This window comes from Phoca vitulina, unplaced genomic scaffold, assembly GCF_004348235.1.
Source record: "Phoca vitulina isolate PV1807 unplaced genomic scaffold, GSC_HSeal_1.0 scaffold12, whole genome shotgun sequence".
Taxonomy (NCBI): domain Eukaryota; kingdom Metazoa; phylum Chordata; class Mammalia; order Carnivora; family Phocidae; genus Phoca; species Phoca vitulina.
Genome location: NW_022589715.1, coordinates 6,025,745 through 6,045,766, shown reverse-complemented (window position 1 = coordinate 6,045,766; position 20,022 = coordinate 6,025,745). Strand labels below are relative to the sequence as shown.

At 36.2% G+C, this 20,022-nt stretch overlaps 1 protein-coding gene across 4 annotated transcripts in view; it reads left to right on the top strand.

Annotated features, from left to right (window-relative positions):
* MAP4K3 (mitogen-activated protein kinase kinase kinase kinase 3) overlaps positions 1–20,022 on the top strand; it is a 183,540-nt gene that overhangs the window by 151,289 nt on the left and 12,229 nt on the right. For all 4 annotated transcript variants that reach the window (XM_032410353.1, XM_032410352.1, XM_032410356.1 and 1 more), the window contains 8 exons: positions 474–515; positions 2,499–2,583; positions 3,957–4,036; positions 8,840–8,900; positions 8,984–9,101; positions 13,475–13,533; positions 14,541–14,644; positions 18,492–18,663. In XM_032410353.1, the coding sequence (XP_032266244.1) occupies positions 474–515; positions 2,499–2,583; positions 3,957–4,036; positions 8,840–8,900; positions 8,984–9,101; positions 13,475–13,533; positions 14,541–14,644; positions 18,492–18,663 (721 nt within the window). The remainder of the gene's footprint in view (positions 1–473; positions 516–2,498; positions 2,584–3,956; positions 4,037–8,839; positions 8,901–8,983; positions 9,102–13,474; positions 13,534–14,540; positions 14,645–18,491; positions 18,664–20,022) is intronic.

Sequence of the window (20,022 nt, the reverse complement as noted above, 5' to 3'; positions counted from 1 at the left end):
GCAGTTAAACAAATGAACCAGATCTATGTGTACTGATAGAAAGATCTAAGACCCAACGTTAAGGCAAAGAAGAGGTTGATAAAACAGTGCATAACTATTTATGTTATAAAACACACACACAAACAGTGTTTTCTGTAGGGAATCATATATATATACACACACACACACATACACATATATATATACACACACACAAAAGAGGTATGGAAATATACACAAATACATGAGTACATACAGTTGTCTAGAAAAAAGGCTTGGAAGGGTATACACTAAACCAGTTTTTTTGGGGGGCAGGTACCAGGAATAAGTGTACTATAGAAGGGTTATAGGGAACTTCAGCCTTATCTGTATTGTTTTGTTTTACAAAAAGAAAGTATTCATGTATTTTATTTTGATACATGTGTTTGAAATACAGTATTGTTATACCAAATAGCAACAAAAGAAATGTATTCATGCATGTATTCTTTTTCTAGAAGCCTATTAGTAATGGTCTACCCCCAACACCTAAAGTGCATGTAAGTATAAATATCAAATAGGTTGTTCTCAAGCTAAATACAATGAAAGATAATTGCTTGACTGTGTGTCTTTGGTTAGATTTTTTACCTGTTTGAAAGAATCTCCTCGGGGCGCCTGGGTGGCTCAGTTGTTAAGTGTCTGCCTTTGGCATAGGTCATGATCCCGGGGTCCTGGGATCGAGCCCTACATCGGGCTCCCTGCTCAGTGGGAAGCCTGCTTCTCCCTCTCGCATTCCCCCGCTTGTGTTCCTTCTCTCAGTTTGTCTCTCTCTGTCAAATAAATAAATAAAATCTTAAAAAAAAAAAAAGAAAAGAATCTCCTTTATTAATAAAAATAAGATTACTAATTTAAATATTGTTACATCTGAAAAGTAGCTTTACAAAATAAAATTATGGTAAATTATACATTTTAAAACTCCTTTATTCCAAAATTTGTTAATATCTTCTTTGTAGATATTTTTGAAGAAATGTGGAAAAGGCACATGGATACAATAGGAAGTACAAAATGTAGATATGACACATTTTTTTCCTAGCGTTTTCAATTATCAAAAACAGAAGTTTAGAACTAGAAGGAGCATTAAAGGACCATCTGGCCCAAACTCTGTTTTGACCATGAGTAAAACTGAGACCCCAGAATCTTTGCAAGATCACAGAACTCCACCCAGTTCCTAGATAACACTCCTGTGTTCTGGTTTTTTTCACTCTGTCCTGGTTTTTTTGTTTTTTTATTAGACCATGCTACCTTAGGATTAAAATTATATTATTATATTATAAAATTATATTAGCTCAGTGTAATTGAGTTGCATCAGTATAGATAGAACTGCATTTTCACTGCTGCAAACCTGTAACCTAAAACGTAGTTTGACGCTAATTTAGAAGGTATCCGCTGCGTTTCTAGTCTGTAACCTCTTGACTCTTCTTTTTAGCCCTTTTAGTTTCTTACTCCACTTTGTAATTAGTATAAAGATCTAAATATACCTTGTCTTACAAAATGAAAGTTTTGAGAGTAAAGGGCTCCCAAGTCCAGCAGAGACACTTAAACAGCCGGACACGATTTCCTGTTTGGCTGCAGTGCTAAGCCTGGTACGATCAGCTGTCCAGGCTAGCTTATGGTTGGGGTTGGTTTGATTGTTCGGCACCTCATTTTGTCATTTGGATTTTTAGGGATTAGGTAGCACCTCCACATACAAAATTTTGGCAGTGATCTTGAAGAATAATTATCGGAATTAGTTAAATGATACAATTTCTGCCCTACACCATAAAAACATTTTTTATTGGTCTCCTACCACCTGATGGTATTGCCAGGTTGTTGTTGTTTTTTGGTACTAAAATCTTAAAAATGTTGGTTGGTAGGTTTCTTTGACGAAAAAGGAAATCTTAAGGTTTATGATTTTATTTTTTTATGTTAATATTTTTAATCCCTTATAATCAACTATAGTAATGCACTCTGTCCCTGGCTATTGTCTCCATATTTGTGAAGAAAATATTCCAGCTATAAAATGATGCACTGCTCTTCTCATCAAATATTTTTGTATTCTTTTCCCCCCAAGTTGTTAGTAGAAAAAGTGATTAAATGAATAAGCTTTCTTGTATTTATTCTAATCTGAACAACAGTTTCAAAATTAACATTTTACTCTTCGAAGATCAAAAAAAAAGTTCAAATGAATGATACTATATTTCCTTATAAGGTATTTATTATATGAAAGACTTGTAAATGGGCTTGATAAATATTAACATAAAGAAATAAAGCTTTTTATTGACCATCCAGGGAGAATAAGCACATTGCTTTTTTTTTTTTTTTTTAAATGGGTACAGACCATGTTTTGAAGTACATAATATGAATTTGTAATCAACTATGCCTTTTTCATGTTGTAATATTAAATTTAATGATTAACATTAAACATTTTAGGTCATGAAATAGAGGTTATGATTTCCTTCTTATCAGGGAATATTGTATTATTTGGTTATTCTTTGTTTTTCCAGATGGGTGCATGTTTTTCGAAGGTTTTTAATGGATGTCCCTTAAAAATTCACTGTGCAACATCATGGATAAACCCAGATACAAGAGGTAGTACTATTTGTTTTTATCTGTTATCTAATTGTTTTTTAACTTGAGGCAATGAAAGCATTCAGTTTTCTTCATGTTCTGAATACCTTTCTGAAAAATTTTTTGTTATAATTTTAAAAAATTATTTAAGGTAAATATGTTTCTCTGTGTTATTAGCAGTGTTAGAGGTGACCTGTAACACTAAAATTTCACGTATGGTCCCCCTATCAATAGAGTGAAACCTTATACTCTCTGCCACCCTAATCTCCCCCAGAAAAGTTTTTTTTCTGTAGCTGCACATTCAGTATCTTTGTGCTTTAGGCACAGCTGTTGTTTTAAAGGAGTTTAACTGCCAAGGGTCCAGGGTGTAGTGAACACTTAAAAGGACCTCTCCGCCTTAAAGGGGATCATAATAAGAATCGTTGTCATTAGTCACTGACTAAAGACCACCAGCATTCTCTCACTATGTATCTTAGTATCTGTATATGTAAGATCTACATGAATACGTGCCCTCACATCTTCTTACTAAATCTTTTAAAAATCTGAGGTGGAGGAACTTGTATTTCACAAGTAGGGAGAATGACATTCAGAGAGGTTCATTGTTTCATCACCAGTCAGGGGTAGAGCTGCACTTGGAACCCAGCTCAGTTGTATTGTCAGACCACAAAGCTTATGCCTTTAATCTGCCAGCACTAATCCTAAATACTGGGCAGTCTAGGAATGCTCTCGGCATTCTAAGTTGTTCTCAGCATACTTCAGTTCAGTCTGGAGAAGTTCTTTACCTGTTGTTTTTTATTATCAAAAGCAGATCAGACAGGACCGTGGCTAAACTACCATCTTCTAGCAGATATTGAGAACCCTAGCAGGTATCCAAGTTTTAGTTAACTTTCTGAATAGGCAGTAGCCAGATCCTGGGGTTTTTTGTTTTGTTTTGTTTTTTTGTTTTTTGGGGGTTTTTTTAGATCCTGGTGTTTTGATGTTGCTGCTTATAATGGTAGCCCATCTGCAAAAATATTTTAAATCTGTATCAGTTCTTCTTTATTTATATTTTATACATCAATTGTACATGATCCTCTTTTAAAGGAATTTTAGAAAAGAAGCTACAGATTCTCTGCCAGTCCTCAGCACCTTCTGATGAGCGAGGAACCCTATCATTCCAGACTTCAAAACCTCTTTTACATAAAAGTTTTCCTCTCTACTTTGAGGCTGGCATTTACATATAGCTCAGTTCATTAAGGTAGAGTGTTTAGCCGCTTAATTTGTATTAAAATATATTTACTGCTTATCACTCACAATAATTCTTCATGTTAATACATATTTACTTAATTTCTGTATAAATCCTTTTTGATAGTATTTTACATATCAAAACCGGTGAATTACTTTTGTCATTTCAGATCAGTACTTGATATTTGGTGCTGAAGAAGGGATTTATACTTTGAATCTTAATGAACTTCATGAAACATCAATGGAACAGGTGTGTTATTTTGTATTTTCCGTTTTTTAAAGTTATATATAGATACTAGACAAGAAATGTTTCAGTTCTAGGATTTTCTGCCTCTTTTATCCGTAAGAGCGTCATAGAGCATGTTGTATTTGTCGGTCCTGAGGACACATTCGCAGGACCAGTTCTTGCCCTGCAGGACCTCGTGATCTAACAGAGAAGGAGACATAGCAGTCCCTGCAACACTCAGCTGTCGCGCTAGGAGCGAGCACGAGGTCGAGGCCACAGAGTGCAGGTCACTAGCACCTCCTGTGGCAGGTGAAAAGACACCATTCATGGCAATGAGTAGAAGCTTCCCAGACAGACAGAGGGTGAATATGAGGGCACGGAGTTGTGAATCGGCATGGCAAGGATGGGGAATCACGAACAGACATTCTGACTGGAGTACAGAACGAGTGCAGAATAGTAACAGTAAATGGAGGTGGGTGGGGAAGGCAACTGCCAAAACCCCAAGCTTCGTGTACCATGCTGATGACCAGGTCCATGTTTTAGAACTATCTGTTTGCAGTGCGGTGAGAGATGGCAGGAGAGATGTTGGTCAAAGGGTGAAGAAGTGTTGAGTCAGGGCAGAAGTGGAGAGGACAGAAAGGAAAAAGTGGGGTTTGGAATTGTATGGGGACCATTTGTTACTGTCCCAGTGACTGGGGGAAGCTTTTGGCTTTAATACCCAGGGGCCAGCAATGCTAAACAACCTGGGAAATGATAATGATGGTGTTAGAAGCTAATACCTATATAAAACTTAATGTGTGCCAAATACTGTTTTTAAACTTTTTTTAAATATTTATTTATTTATTCCAGAGAGAAAGAGAGAGAGGAGGGGCAGAGGGAAAGAATCTCAAGCAGACTCCCCTATTAGCGGGGCTCAGTCCCATGACCCATGAGATCATGGCCTGAGCTGAAATCAAGAGTAAGACGCCCAACGGACTGAGGCACCCAGGCCCCCCTGCCAGACACTATTTTTAAATGCTTTACATAATTAACTTACTTAATCTTCACAACAACTCTCAAAGACAGATACCATCATGGATTGCATTTCCAATGAGAAATCTGAGGCACAGAAAGGATTAGTAATTTTTCAGAGATCCCACAACTATTAAGTAGCTGAACTGGGTGGGATATGAACCCAGCCAGCTGGCTCCAGAGTCCGTGTCCTTAACTACTTCACCACACTGCCTTTCCCACTTCTATGGCTCCTGTAGAGAAACACCAGACCTAGAGAAAGATTAAAGAGCTAGAATTGGCCATATTAAATGACCTCTTCAACATGGAGGCTCAGGAAAAGTCTAGGTTGACTCCAGGTCTCCAGCTAGAGTGAATGACAGTACCACCTGTCAGGGTATCGTATACAGAAGGGGAAGTAAATTTGAAGGGCATGATACTGCATGCAGTTTGGTCACATTGAGTTTTGGGTGCCTGTGGGATGTATAACTGTCCATTATCAATATAAATTGATTACAAATACAATGAAGAGAAAAAAATCTGTAAGTAATGGTATTTTCTTCATAACCAAACATTTCCATCTTTTCTCATTGCAGCATTTTTTTAAAGTTTTTTTTTTTTTTTTAATTTATTCATTTGACAGAGATAAAGAGGGCATGAGCAGGGAGAGAGGCAGACGAGAGGGAGAAGCAGGCTCCCCGCTGAGCCAGGAGCCCGATGTGGGGCTCGATCCCGGACCCCGGGATCATGACCTGAGCCAAGGGCAGATGCTTAACCATCTGAGCCACCCAGGCGCCCCTCATTGTAGCATTTTTTAATTAGATTTTCCAACAAGATCCTAAACTGTATGATATACTTTAAATCTTTCAATCTGGAAGTGGTATATAGTGACATGGCTGAAAAATACTAGAAACTAGAGAAGAATGAAAAGGGTCTTGTTACTTATAATAATTAGTAAATAACTCAAAGGTAGTGATATTTTTTTGGATATAATGAGATATCTAAAAATCACCTAAGCGGCGCCTGAGTAGCTCAGTTGGTTGAGCGGCTGCCTTCAGCTCAGGTCATGATCCCAGGGTCCTGGGATCGAACTCTGAATCAGGCTCCTTCCTCAGTGGGGAGCTTGCTCCTCCGTCACTCTGCCTGCCGCTCCCCCTGCTTGTGCTTTCCCTCTCTCTCTCTCTGTCAAATAAATAAATAAAATCTTTAAAAAAAATAAAAATCACCTTACAGGTAACAATATTAATTATAAGAACAAGACCAACTTCATGCATTGGTGGGGTAAGCATTTACCCACCTAATTCAAGGGACTGTTAAGTGAAGGTGCCCACCAACCTTACCCGGTCCCAGTCTTCAGGAAGTCCCCTCCTGAGATGCTTCAGCATTGGAAACTACACCGTTTGATTAATATATTCTGAGCTACACATGTCCTACAAAGTGAAACCTTTTCCCTCGAAGAGAAAGCCTTTGAGAGTAGGGAATGAGAATATGTGAGATCCTGAGTTTTTTTCATCTTGCTATGAAATTATTAGGTGGATTTTCTCTGTCCTCTAGGGGAAAGAGACCAGGTCGCATGAGTCTGCTAGATAGGGGAAGATGCTGGAAGGAGAGGAAATGACACCAAACAGGGTCCTGATTTTAAATTTTTTATCTGCTTTTATTATTTATAGCTAACATTCACTGCGTGCTCCGCGTGTGCCAGTCTTCCACGCCCTTTTCTTGTCTAATCGCCACAGCAACTCTGTTAGGTATAGGTGCTCCAGTTTACAGATAAGAGCACTGACTCGCAGAGATCACATTATCCAAGCACAGTCACTGAGAAGGCGGCTTTCTGAGTCTATGCAAACTGCAGAACCTACTCTTAACTACTGTCTACTTTCATTAAATGGATTATTTCACCCAGAGCCTACTTTGCTAAAGGAAATAGACATTAGAAATCTAGAAAAGCTTTAGGGTTTTATTAAATGTGGTTAAAAACAAAAATCCAATGTGAAATCCACTTAATAAAACTTTGCTTAAATGTTTTTTCATTGTCCCTGTGTTGATAATTTATTATGCGAGGAGTTCGTGTCTTGCCCAGATACTTCGTGTATGCTTGTATTAAACAAGCTAACTCACATTTACAAATATATCATCTCACAATAAGCCATAGATTTAATACTAGAGAAATACTTTTTAAGTTTTTTTATGAAGATAAACCCAGTTCAAGAGTATTAAATAAAAATCAGTTTTTTGCTACTTTGATAATATACTGCTATATGGCTTATAATAAGTCATTGCCCCTCTTTCTGCCTAATTTTCTCAGTATAGCCAATGAATTCCCAATTCTGTTGTGAATTTTTTTATGACGAGCATAAAATAGGAAATGTTTATGTCCTTTCGGTCTGAGACACAGCTATAGGCACATTTTTCAAAGTTAAAAACTGTGGCAAAAATACAGCATCGAGAACATAGTCAATAATATTGTAATAACATTGTATGGAGACAGATGGTGACTACACTTAAACCGTGGTGAGTGTTGGATAAGGTATAGAATTGTTAAATCACTATTCTGTGCACCTGAAATTAATATTGTATGTCAACTCTATTTCAATCTTTTTAAAACTATTATCGCCATGTTTTATTTGTTTGGAGAAATTAGATCCTTCATGGGAGTATATTTTGCAAATAAACAATCAGGTTTTCTGTAAAGTAGGTTTTACTTAGTTTCTTTCCCTTTTGTTATTACCTTTTCTCCTTTAGTTATTCAGGGCCATCATTGTGACTTTGTGCTTTAATAAAGTAAAGCCCTTAGAGGCCTTCGTAGTTTCATTCGTCCCTTCATTCTCTCTGTTCCGGCCCACATTCCAGTCTAGTTTGGAGTAACTGAGTAGGAGCTGCCAGAGCAAACCCAGCACTTGGGCTTGTTAAATGAGAATGCTTAATTACATTCATCAGTGGCTCTCAGACTTCGGTATGCATCAGAATCACCTGGAGGGCTGCTTAAAACCTAAACTGCTGGGCCCCCTTTCAGAACTTCTACTTCAGTAAGTCTGGGGTGAAATCCAAGAATTTGCATTTCTAACAAATGCCCCCGTGATGCTAATAATGCTGATGTGGATGGAGGGACCACTTTGAGAACCACTGGGCTTCATAATAAAATATATTTATGAGAGCAGTTATGTTTTTCCTTCGAAGTATATGGACCATGTTCCATGGATTCCCTTTTCTTTGCCCTAAATACTAACCACTTTCAAACTTCCAAAGGTGCCTCTCCGTTCTTATGGACTGTATTTCAGAAATGAATTCCATATCTATATTTTTAATTATTTGTACATTTTCATCATATTCCCTCAGCCTTTTTTTCCTCCATACCTAGTGTTTGTATACCCTGTGTTCCACTGAACCATGATCCTTTTTTCTGTCTCTTCTGCTCCAGAAGCCATGCATGTTCATATGCCTAGATACAAATGTATTTGGAGAAGTACACAGAAAAGTTAATTATTTAACCCCAGAACCAAAATAAAGGAATAGAAATTGTTTGAAAATGGCCTTTCTCCCCTTGCAGTTTGGGATTATTATAGTTCTTAACCATAAGGGGGACTTAAACTAATCATATCGTGTTGAGACTTAGGTAATGAAATTACATTGCTAATTTACTTATTTTTCTCCCATAGAAATGTATGTGTATATGTATCATCTTGTTTTAAATGTCTTCTAAAATGAATTTCTATTAAAAATAAGTTTCTTTTTTAAGAACTAGCTGATAAGACAGCTTGCATGGTAATTATGTACATATTTATGTTACTATTTTATCTGTTACCTTTTGTAAACTTTGCACTTTTTTTTTTAAACCAGCTGTTCCCCCGAAGGTGCACATGGTTATATGTAATGAACAATTGCTTACTATCAATATCTGGTAAGTCTTTTAGTTTTTACATATCTTAAAATTGTTCCTATTTATGTTATTAGCTTTTATATCATGGTTATTTTTCTTTACAGGTAAAGCTTCTCAGCTTTATTCCCATAATTTACCAGGGCTTTTTGATTATGCAAGACAAATGCAGAAGTTACCTGTGGCCATCCCAGCACACAGACTCCCTGACAGGATACTACCGAGGTAACTACATTTACTTACGTTTCATCCTTAGAGGTAATATGTTAGTTAATTCTAAATAATAGTTATACTGCAGAAATTGAAAAAAACACTCAGTTTGGGTTAGTAGAAATCATATGTAATGAAAAAATTGTGAGAGGTAATATATTTTCACAAGAACTGAAGGTGCCTCTGGAATTTTAAAACTGATTCGTATTTTCTACAAGGTTAAAACTAATTTTTTTCTATGATTTGCTAGTAATTTTTCATCACATATAGTGCTTCCCACATATTTGTGTTAATTTGAATAAAGTGAATTTTTTTCAAGGTAGTTTCTAAACTTAGAAAATCAAAATGATTTATTAAATCAAGGTTTTTACATTAGAAGATAATTACTTAGGAATTGAGGGGTTTTGTTTTTCTACTTTGAGGAGTTTTTCATTATACTCTCTCTTCCTTTGGTTATTATTATATTGCACCTCACTGGTTGACCAAAAGGTCTTCTGAGTCTAGTATAAATTGTATTTTACGACAACATTGTACTATAGCCATTCTTCCTTTACCATCAGTTGTAGAGCAACTAATGTACAACCTTAGCTTTCAAGTACCTTGAAAAGCTGTTGTTCTCAGTTGCTGAGTTCACAGTAGAGCTAAAATTTGCCCCATTGTGCAAGACTTCAAAAATTAACCTTTTTGATGAAAATCATTTAAAAATTATACTACATGCTTTTTTATCTTCTTAAGATAGATTACATTGAGTTTAACTGGACCTTTTCATGATGATTCAGAGTTGCAACTATGAGGTTGATTTATTATACCTACATTATAATATCTACAATTGGAGTTAGCTATTACCAGCCCCAAGAATGGGGTCAGGGAGTTTCTTTCTTCACATAGAGTTTATCTGTCCCTCTTTTTCTCCCAGCTGCCACTTGGTGCTGTTGATTTTCTGTCTTCTTATATAGCACATCTCCATCTAGCTGTCTAACTTGTTAATCCTAAATTCCTCTGGCCATGGAAATTGACCACCAAGCTTTAAAAATATATGTAAGGGGGGGCGCCTGGATGGCTCAGTCGGTTAAGCGTCTGCCTTCGGCTCAGGTCATGATTGTAGGGTCCTGGGATTGAGGCCCACGTCAGGCTCCCTGCTCATGGGAAGCTTGCTTCTCCCTCTTCCTTTGCCTCTCCCCCTGCTTATGCTCTCTCTCTCTGTCAAATAAATAAAATCTCTAAAAAAAATAAAAATATATGTAAGGTACAAGAGCCCTCCAAGGAATGTAAAGCACATAAATTTTAATGTATTCACTTATTTTTATATCATTTTGTCAGAATAGAGACATTTGTAGCTCATTTGAGCTTATTTGTAGCTGTGTTCAATTCTTCAAATTTTACTGAATATACCAGATGCGCAGAAAGTTTCCTAGTATATACATGAGACAAAATTGAATAACGTATTACCTCTTCCTTTAAGGAATTTCTATAGAGGAAGATGTTACCCCTAAGAGTACTTTACCTCTGGGCTGTTATTTCACGTAACTTTGTTATAGTCAGTCTTCAGTGTTAGTAGCACTCACCATTGGGTCCTTCCCACTTTCTTCAGTTTTGTTATCAAGAAGTCAGTTATTATAAAATCTACTCTTAATTCTCTTATTTACTGGCAGGAAATCTGAGAACCTTTTTTGCATGATAAGATTTTGTATGTGTATTAGTACCAGTTCTACTGTAAAGTGAGCACAAATGAAACTTCCTTTGAGCATCTTGTAATGTCCCATGGTTCTCATTATAAATCTAGGTACTCATTGTATTGAACTGTAAAACTTCTTTAGTAAAGCATAAGCTTTGGAATCTAGGTAAACTTGAATTTAAATCCTGCCTTGTTCACTTACTAGGTTTGGAACCTTGAATAAATTACACAACCTCTCATCTAAAAAATGGAACCAATATACCTATCTTGTAAAGTTGTTTTTAAAATGATAAATTATGTATGTATAGTATCCACCATTGTTTCTGCCACCTAGTAGGCTCTTAATAAGTAGATCTGTTGTCGTCATTGTTAGGCATGGTAAATTGAACTGTGTTTGTAATGTACCCTAAAATATCTTACATTAATTACATTGAGAATGTTGGTTCACTTAAGATTCTAGTTAACTGGGTGCTGGCAGATAAATTTTACTTACTTATTGTAAAATCATAACTAAAAGTAAGGTAAATCTATATAGATCACTGTAGGAAGTTCTAAACTTTCATAACATTTCAGTGTGCTGCTCACAACTGTTTTGAGTAGTTTCATTATTGTTAACCCTCAGCTGTACTTAGTAGTTCATCTCATATTGACTGTGTAGTATTCTTTACAATCTTTCAGAACCTTGCAGTCAGTTAATCCTCCTGGGTTTTGTCAGATTCAGTAGATTGACCCCTAAGTAACCTTGGGACCCAGGGGACAAGTTCACAAGTGTGGACCAGGAACATTAAGTTTGTTGCAGTGGAAATTGATTCAGGTTTTCTTAAACTCTAAAAAGCACTTTGGTTCAAGCGGTTTACTTAATTTAAAGGTGTGGGGAATTTTTGTTTTGTTTTAAGCTGTATGAAATTTCACTGTATATGAAAGGGGTATTTTTATAAATATTAATGTAATGCATGAATTGGAACGTAAAACTCTTCCCAGTATGAACGTAGGTGAGGGAAACAATAGGTGCTTTAACCCAAAGTTTGAAATCAAGGTATTCTAGATCATCATTGTCATTTAGTGCCTCAATATCTGGCGAATTTCTATGTCATTGTTTAGGTACCATAATATTAACAAAATTCTAATTCATACAGATAATGTACTTACAAGTGGTAATAAATTTTAACAGCTTCTCTTGCAAGCTCAGAATACTTTTTAGTGAAACTGATCCAGAATCATAAAAGAGAAGTAGATTTTTTTTTCAAAGTTGAATCACTATGAACACTACAGTTAGACTAAGACACTAGATTAGAATTCTTTCTTCCTAGAATTGCTAACTGTATGACCTTAAGGAAATTATTAAATCTAACCCTCAGATTTCTGTGCTATGACCTATCTCATGGCATTATCAGAGGGACTGACATAGAACGTGAAATTCATGGCAAACAGTATGGTCTTACTAGTAAATGTTAGCAATAGTTATTAAAGATTTTTACAAATATAAACATCAGCATATAAAACATATTAAAAGCTAAAATTATAATACCTCAGCATTATATGTTTTGTTATTACTCAGTTTCCAATTGTACAGTGACAGGAACATCCATCAAGATTATTCTGAGCTTGGGCGCCTGGGTGGCTCAGTCGGTTAATCGTCTGCCTTCAGCTCAGGTCGTGATCCCAGGGTCCTGGGATCGAGTCCCGCATCGGACCCCCTGCTCAGCAAGGAGTCTGCCTCTCCCTCTGCTCCTCCCCCCTGCTCATGTTCTCTCTCTCTCCCACTCTCCCTCAAATAAATAAATAATTTTTTAAAAAAAGGTTATTCTGAGCTTGTTTGGAATGGTATTGAGCATCACATGCAGGCTTTACTGTTTTATTACCAGCAAGACACAACTCTTTTTTTTTTTTTTAAGACGTGCAGAGCAATGACATCTAATCTGTGGCACGTTTATACATGTAAAAGAAGTTTAAATATGTGTACAGAAATGGAGAAGTATAATTTGACGTTTGCACAACCTTGCACTAACAGTCTGTTTTATCAACTTTCATTATAAAAGACATTTGAGTTTATGTGTATTTTTTAAATTTTAGTTTTAAAAAATAATTTTAAATGGATTTTTACATATTAAGTTTGAATCAGATGTTTGCAGAATCCCTAAAGGACCTTTGCCAGAAAATCTATATCCCATTCTTCCTGAGTAGAGAAATAAAAATGTCTAAAAAAAGTTCTTAAAAATTGTTTTAGTGGTAAGACAACATTTTACATAGCTTAAATTTGTTATATGTGCTAAAAATATCTTTCCTCAGTTTTATGGCTTATCTTTTTACTTTCTTAGTGGTATCTTTTGGTAAACCAAAGTTATTAATAATATATTCAACAAATTCAGCAAATTACCACCTGTAGTTTAAGGTGGTAGGGATCCATCCGTGAAAAAGTATCAAAGTTTATTAATATTTTCCTGTATAATTTGTTCTTTTTGCATTTTTAAAAGAAATCCCAAAGTCTATTCTAAATATTTTATAGTCTTGTTTTTCCATACTTTGATAAATCCTTAATCTATTTGGAATTGATTGGAGGAGGGATGAGAAGCGGATCAAATGTATTCTTATTTTTAATAGATGACCTAGTAGGTTTAACAACTCATCCTTTCTCCACTGATCTGTAATGATACCATTATCATATACTAACTTCACCTACATGTATTATATATTCATTTTCATTTACATTTAGGAAATTTGCTGTATCAGCAAAAATCCCTGAAACCAAGTGGTGTCAGAAATGTTGTGTTGGTAAGTAAACCGTTCCATAACACATAGCTCTCCTGCTTTGCAGAGTAGATAAGAAAACTCTATGAGGCTCATTTTTAAATTTAGTATAAAACAGTACTTCTCCAGGGCATTCTGCCAGTAATAGTTTATTTTTCCCCCTTAAGTAAAACAAATGTCTTGGCCATTCAGTCTCCATGTAAACTAAACCTAATATAGTACCTTGCACATAACAGTTGTTTTGCAGATAATTTATTGACTGGATAAATGGAGAAAGTAGGATGACTTTTTATTACAGCACTTTATCATACCCTGTTCTCCAGGGGGCCTGTTCCTTTTCATTCACATGCTGCTCAGTAGTGGCTTATGAGACTGCATTTACTCATTCAGCATATATTTTCATGCCTTTAATATGTGAAACCTTATGCCTGTGAAGTGAAAGTTATAGTCTCCCTGTTCACACACCACGATCCTAAATTCCTCTTCCACCCCCATCACAACCAGCTGTTTTATTTGCATATAGCAAAAGCAAAAAAGAGTTTCCTTTCCTTCCCTTTAAAACCTCTGAGGCTTTATTACTTGTAAACCTGTATTTTGAGATTTGATTAATAATGTCTTCATGTTGCTAGAACCAAAGCATCACTGCCTCTGAACATTACTACCAAAAGCACCCTTAGTCACCTGTCCCTAAATGTGCTATAGTCTGTCCATTTGGCAACTTCTCCCAGATCTACTTAGGACCCTTCCTTTGGGATCTTGCTGCCTCACCTAATCTCCCTGCTACCATGAGGCCTAAAATCCTTCTTTCCACCGCCAGACCCCATAACAACCACCAGTTTCATTTGTGCATAAGACAAAAATCCTGCACGTGATGGCAGAGTTTCCAGCTCTTACTGAAAGTGTTTTCACCCTGCAGTCTAATTAAGAAACTGAACTGGCAGCCAGCTTTTGTTTGTGTTCAGAGCATGCAACTACTGTTGTTAGGACTTTGTATTATAAGATAACTTACGTATACTTTTTTGCCTTGACAGTGCGAAATCCTTACACAGGCCATAAGTACCTATGTGGGGCACTTCAGACTAGCATTGTTTTATTAGAATGGGTTGAACCAATGCAGAAATTTATGTTAATTAAGGTAAGCATGAAAAGCAATCTAAGTCATTCTTAGTATAAAAGCTTCATTAAGTCTATTTTCCTGTTCTTTCAAAAAAAAAAAAATTTTTTTTTTCTTTTTTCCCATTTCTTCTCAAGTTAATTTCATGATTTTGGATTATGTGGCAGGGTAGTGAAAATCTGCCTGATTGTAAGGAAGTCAGTTGGCCAGATAAAAGTTTTAAAAGAGACTAGAGAAATAGTTCAAGGAAATGGCAGTAGGAGCGAGAAATAGCCTCTCACATACAGTCTCACGTCCCGAACAGGAGGTGTTAAGAAGGTTGACCTGCTCCGTCACAGCAGAGAAACAACCCACAGGTTGGCATTTGGCCTAAGAGGACTAGGAATAACCATAGAGAGAGGGAACTTACAACTTCTTTTGGGTTATATGCCTAGGTGTTAATTTGCCCAGGCCTTCCCATGGATGGTTTTTTGTGCCTACATTTCTCTAGCATCTTTAATGAATATTCTTTAAAATAGTTAATATTACTCAGCTGTAACTTAAAATTGGAGGAAAAACTAATAAAGTGGTTCACTCACACCAGGGAGATACCAAATGAATTTTTAAAGCTGTTTTCTTTGCTATTTTATATAAATTAAGTAGCCTTATTTCCTGAACATTTGAGATCTCCCTAGAACTTGGGGTCAGAATATAATTGGAGTGGATTCTTCCTAAGTTTTATAATCCAGCATTAGGGTATTTAAAGCATTGGATTCCTGTTATTTAAATTTCTATAAGTGACTAAGGAATCTATTTTTAATTTCATATCACCATTTATTAACCTCAACATTAAGTAGGGCTAAAGAAATAGAAAAATAGCTTCAAGAATTTTGAACCCATTGAGGTGCTATTGCCACAAATCACTGAAACAAAAGTTGTTTAAACCAAAAGTTGAAGGGGAAAAGTAGCCTTATAAATGGTCTAAAGCAGAACTTCTGAATACAGCCCATTTATGGCAAAAACTGTTTTGTTCTTAGCTCCTCTTTGTTCTTGCCTATTTGACAAAAGCACGCCTTCTAGAGGGAGTGCTAAAGTGTACGTGGTTTGATTTTTCTGCAGCCCTGCCCTTCCCTGTCTTCTTCCTACCTTTCCCCCTTTAGTCCATTTTAGATACATCCTCTCTATTCCTTTCATTCCTAACCCCTATCAGAATGAAAAATAGTTTCATTGTATCAGTGTTCAGAGATACAGTCTGATTAAACCTTAGGATGAATGAATTTGTTGTGTTACCTGATATGTTATACCACTTATCCTAACATAACGAAAGACCCTTTTCTCTATTAAAGGAATTTTAGGTGTGAAGAACATGCAGGAGAAAATATATACTTTGGAGACATGGGAAGCGTAAAAATTATCCATCCACATCTTCTCTTTTCCACGACTTCTCTAGTCCCGGGGAGCCTGGCCCTGACTAATTAATGAGGCCTGTTGCCAGTGTTCTAAGATACTGCACTTAGAATACAATCTCCCTCAAGACTTCGTGCCTTCCCACTTTCCTTAAACTCCCTGAGCTCTCTGTAGGCTCTTACCCTGAATCTTAACCCAACTCTCCTTCCCCTGTCTCTCTACTTCAAGATATTGTGGATATTTTGTTTCTGTATTTGACTTTATTGTGATTAGTATTTATGGTGTTTCTATTCTACAGTCTTATAAGATGTGTTCAAAAACATTTTTATCCTTTCTATAGTCTTCCTTCCTCTTAATGACATTTCTGACAGAGTTTTTGCTTTATTAGACTACATTTTCATCATAAATAAAAGTTAGAAATTGAAGACCTTGCCAGCAAACAATTATGTACTTATTACAAAAACCAGGCACAGTGCTTTTTAACTAGTTAGACAAAAATGAGTAAGATATAGTCACTGGCCTCAAAGACCAATACCAATAGCAACTGGATTTAGAGCTCTTAGACAGCAGTCCTCTTCTGTTAATGACTTAAAAAACATTATTAGAAGCTAAATAGAATTATTCAGAATCTCTTGGTTTTCTTATTTGCTGACAAAATAATTAAGCAGAGTCATTGTTTTCTGCTTTATTGCTCTTATCACATTTCAAAGAGAATTATTTTAAATATTTTGCCATATTAAAAATCTGACCAATTGTAGTCAAAGCCTATTCCCCAGGTAATGGGAAAGCTTCTAGAGAGGGGGTTTGGAGAGTGTTGATGAGGAGTGTCTGTACCCATGGGGTGGAGGCGCTCTGGCAGTCCCAGGGAAGAAGGGATTTGGATAGGAACAGCAGGTGCACGGATAGCTTCACCTTCTAGCCACAAGGACCACATCGGGTTTTCTAACACTGTAAGAATAGTAGTTATGGTAGCCCCATTTCACCTGTTTGTTTTCTCCAGACTTTATTTTCTTTAGAATTTACCAGTTGCCAGATTAAAAAATAAATTCAGTAGCTTTGTTAAATACTAGTAATGCTAACCTTTTGGGAAATAAAATGAAAATACAGCCCATTTGTAAGAGCAACAAAAATATAAATATATTAACAGTGAACTTACTAAAGTATGTATAAGACCGATATTTTTATGAAAACAACCTTTTATTGTGAAGAATATTGCTAACACCTCAGAAATTCCCATGGTACCCCCTGCCAAGTCAGCTCCCTTGCTTTCCATTTTTACTGTATAAACGTACCCCTCAACATTAGAATTAATTTTACCTGATTTTTCAACAGTATGTAAGTGGAATCAAAGTATGTATTCATTCATGTCTGACTTTTGTGCAGCATCATATCTGTGTCGTTGTTGGATATAGCTATAGTTCATTCATTTTCATTGCTCTGTAATTTCCCATTGTGTGAATATGCCGAATGGTCCATCGTTTTATCTGTCTGCTGTTGATGGGCATTTGGGTTACTTCCAGTTTTGTTATTTGAACAATACTTCTGTGAACATTTTGCATATGCCTCCTATGCACGTGCATATTCATACTCTCTGGAACGTATAGCCAGAGCATCATTGCAGGGCCCAAAGGGATGCATATCTTCAGCAGGAACAGATGATGTAGTTAACCAGGGTGGCCATACTGTATAGGTCATGTTCCCATCACTTTGTGAGCATTTGTCTGCTCCTCTCCTGGTAACACTTGTTATTGTCAATCATTTCATTTTAGTCCTTCAGGTGGATATATATAGTCTCTCGTAGTTTAATTTCCTGATTACTGATGATGTTAATGTTCTCCGTCTATTTTTCTAAACTTACAAAGTATGAATCTATTTAGTCTCTTTGTAGCAATATAAAAATAATTTTGAGGTTATATAAAATTAAAATTGGTTACATCATAACTGTGAGTTCATGAATAGTCACTTGAGCTATAAGGCTAAATTTCTCTTATTTGTGGTTTTTTTCTGTCCACTTACAAGAGGAGTGTTTCTTGCTAATTAGCATTTCAGTGGTCTTATCCATGTTTGCTCGGTTGGATAAGAAGACAGGGAGGATAACTGAAGCGCATCAAATTGGGTGGCAGGAGACTCTGCCACAAAGGGCTGGGGGACCCTGAGCCAGTCACTAAATTTCTGGGTCTCTGTTTCCACCTCTGAAAAGAGAGGGTTGAACAGGTGATTTGTAAGTTCCCTTCCAGCCCTAATGTCCTAAAATTACATGATCTTTAACTTTATAAAGAATTTTACGGTGCTAAACCTAAAATCAAATACTTTATAATTTGTATTTTTCTGCATATCCAAAGTTTCTGTGACAAGAAGCAGTCTTTTTAGTAGACAGTTATTTTCTATATTTTCATAAAACTAAAAATTCTTAATTGTGTTCTCATGAAATTATTTGGCTTTTGGTTTCCTGTGTTTAATGTATTTTCGTCTCTCTCTCTAGCACATAGATTTCCCTATACCATGTCCACTTAGAATGTTTGAGATGCTGGTAGTCCCGGAGCAGGAGTACCCTTTAGTCTGTGTTGGTGTCAGTAGAGGGAGAGACTTCAACCAGGTGGTCCGATTTGAGACAGTCAATCCAAACTCTACCTCTTCGTGGTTTACAGAATCAGGTTTGTGATTTTTATTGAATTATTAAGGCCAATACATTTGATTTTATAAATAATAAGTTTACCATATCTCTCATTAGGCAAAAACAGTGCATAAAAATCCAATCTAGAATAATTTATGAAACTGGAAAAAGAGAAGATGGCTTGCTTTAAAATAGTGAATTTGTTTGAGACATTTAAAACATCATGCATTCCCCAGCCTGAGTATGAATCACCCAGAGGCTTGTTGGCGCCCACTGCCAGAGTTCTTCATTCAGTAGATCTGGAGCGGGGCCTGCGAATTTTTGTTTCTGTATGTTCCCAGGTGGCACTGATGATGTTGATAGGCAGCCACACTTTGAGAACTACACATATACACATACGTCAGGCCTAGAAAAGTTGACTTACATAAAAGGAAAAACTGCATTGAGTATAGTTTATTTTCCATTGTATTCCTGAATTGATACACAGGTACTATGCAATAACTTTAATAAGTGTTTAATGATTTGTAATTAGGATATAAATTATAACTAAACAGCTCCTTCTGAAATATTAGAGGGTATTTGAAAATAATTCCTTTATATAAATTGTTTCCTTAAATTTTGATCTGTGTTGTCCAGTTACTTGGCAGATCTTTCCTTCATAGCTAGTATCTTAGGAAATATTTCCAATTAATGAGTTTTTTACGGAAATTTGATTATAGTTTGAAACCTTCAATTTTGTTGTTGCAGTCAGTACAAATTTAGTAAAACTTGTTTCGTGGTAAATAAATCTGGTTGAACTTTTACACTTTAAAAAAAGTGACCTGAACAATCTTTTTTTCTTATTTTTAAAGCACTGTGTTTATTATGGAGCTCTTTTTGCTCTTTTTCCCTTAAAAAATAACATTGTACAGTGTTTTGCTGTAAAATAGACAGTGGCCATTTTAGAAGGCACTTTTTACTTATTTAGAGAGCGGGGGTAGGGGTAGAGGGATGGTGGGGAGAGAGAGGGAGAGAATCTTAACTGGGCTCCATGCACAATGCAGAGCCCGATGCAGGGCTCAGTCTCATGACCCTGAGATCATGGCCTGAGCCAAAACCAAGAGTCAGTCGCTTAACCAACTGAGCCACCCAGGCGCCCCTAAAAGGCAATTTTTAAAGGTCTTGCAGAGGCCCTCTGTCAGAGTCTTTGGGTTCTTAGGGAAATACTAAGAAGCCAGTTTGGCAATAAATACTGATTAGTCAGGAGTTTGTTGGAAGCCTGAGTGTTCACAGAAGGAAAGAAATTAAGAGTTGAGGTGTTTTTGGCAGTGAAAAAAATCACAAACATATTCACAAAAACCTAGAGACAATTACATGACTTACTGAAGCCCAGGACACTTGAAACAGCTTTCCCTTAAGG